At 55.4% G+C, this 1,369-nt stretch overlaps 1 protein-coding gene across 1 annotated transcript in view; it reads right to left on the bottom strand.

The window, feature by feature from the left end:
* IKBKB (inhibitor of nuclear factor kappa B kinase subunit beta) overlaps positions 1 to 1,071 on the bottom strand; it is a 48,790-nt gene extending 47,719 nt beyond the window's left edge. Inside the window, exons 1-2 of the mRNA XM_023520092.1 lie at positions 919 to 1,071; positions 133 to 255 (exon numbers count right to left, since the gene is read on the bottom strand). Of these exons, the coding sequence (XP_023375860.1) occupies positions 133 to 255; positions 919 to 997 (202 nt within the window). The 5' untranslated portion in view covers positions 998 to 1,071. The remainder of the gene's footprint in view (positions 1 to 132; positions 256 to 918) is intronic.
* Between the last annotated feature and the right edge of the window lie 298 nt (positions 1,072 to 1,369).

Raw genomic sequence — 1,369 nt, 5'->3', positions numbered from 1 at the left:
GCCCATGAACAAAAGTGAGTCCCATTCACCCATCCAGCACATTTTGAGGTAGAAGCAGTGACAGGGAGGCCTGTCTTCCCCAGCCCCCATCCCAGCCACCCATAGTTCTTCCCAGTAGCACACAGGCCCTACCTGATTGTGCCATCGAATGACGTTTCCAAATCCCCCTGTCCCAAGTCGTTCTTTCATTTCCCAGGCCCCACATGTCTGGGTTGGCAGGGAAGGTGACCAGCTCATACTGATGCTGTGATAACTCTGTAAGCAATTTGGGGTGGGGGACAAAAGTTTATGGTTAAGAAAAAATAGAACTCAAGGAGATGAGGAAGGCAAGAGATACCATAGCCCTTCAAAGAAAGAGAAGAAAAAACTGAGCTGGTTTTCATTATGTAAATAAACCAGTTTGGTTTGTTTTTGGTTTTAGTGGCAAATTTTTGTCTTTCTCACCTTCCCCGCCCCCACCTCAACCATTGTGTAAGCAAGCAGGGAGGAAAGTCACTCCAAGGAGATGATGCCACACACCCCATGGCCTTGAAAAGGGATCCCCAGCCTGTAAGCCAGCACTACTCTCCCTGCCCAAGGTAGCAGGGAGAGAATCTGAGTTTCTCCACGGTCACGTGTGTCTTCACACGGTCCAAATGAATCACAGCTCTCTCCCAAAGCCACCCACCTCGAAGCAGCCACCTGGAACTACCCCGGTGGTTGGGCCTCCAAACTCCAACCACACAAGAGAAACGCTTCCACGCCCGAAACGCCCCCCCGCCCCGCCCCGTCCCCCGCCCCCCCACCCCGACTTTTAAACTCCACATAAGTTTCTTCGGGAGCCTCGAGTGAGGCTGAAGGTGCGAGCCTGCCTGGGCAAAGGAAGGGTCGGCAGGTGGCACCGGACCCCGGCGCCCTGCAGCCCGCCCGGAGACTCACCTGTCGGCGGGGACACGGGGTGGGGGATGCGGGGACTGGGGCGGCAAAACTGGGGGCTCTGGTACCACCCTGAAGACATTAAAATGCGGGAATCTTAAACCTGCCAGCCGAGCGCCACTTCCTCAAACACTTCCTGCCCCGACGTCACGAATCACGTCGGCCGCGGCCCGCCCTTAAAGGGGCCCCAGCGGGGCTCTGGCCCAGGATACGCCGGGTGTCGTTGGACACGGCGGCACCAGCCAGCGGGTACCCCTGGGAACCAGTGTTCCGGTGATTCCGGGATGGATAGATGTGGCTTCTAGGCAATTCTAATTGAAATTAGACAGGCTGCGCTCTCGGAGATAAAAGAACAGCCCTAAAACAAGCCCTAACACGCCAGAGTTCTCTTAAGACAAATGATTTCCACCTGAAAAGGTTTCTAGGACAGGGGTGTTGGGAATTTCCACACCCC

Source organism: Pteropus vampyrus, unplaced genomic scaffold (genome assembly GCF_000151845.1).
Source record: "Pteropus vampyrus isolate Shadow unplaced genomic scaffold, Pvam_2.0 Scaffold8, whole genome shotgun sequence".
In the NCBI taxonomy this organism is placed as follows: Eukaryota; Metazoa; Chordata; class Mammalia; order Chiroptera; family Pteropodidae; genus Pteropus; species Pteropus vampyrus.
Note: the sequence above shows the minus strand (reverse complement) of the source record. Positions and strands in the feature narration are given on the sequence as shown.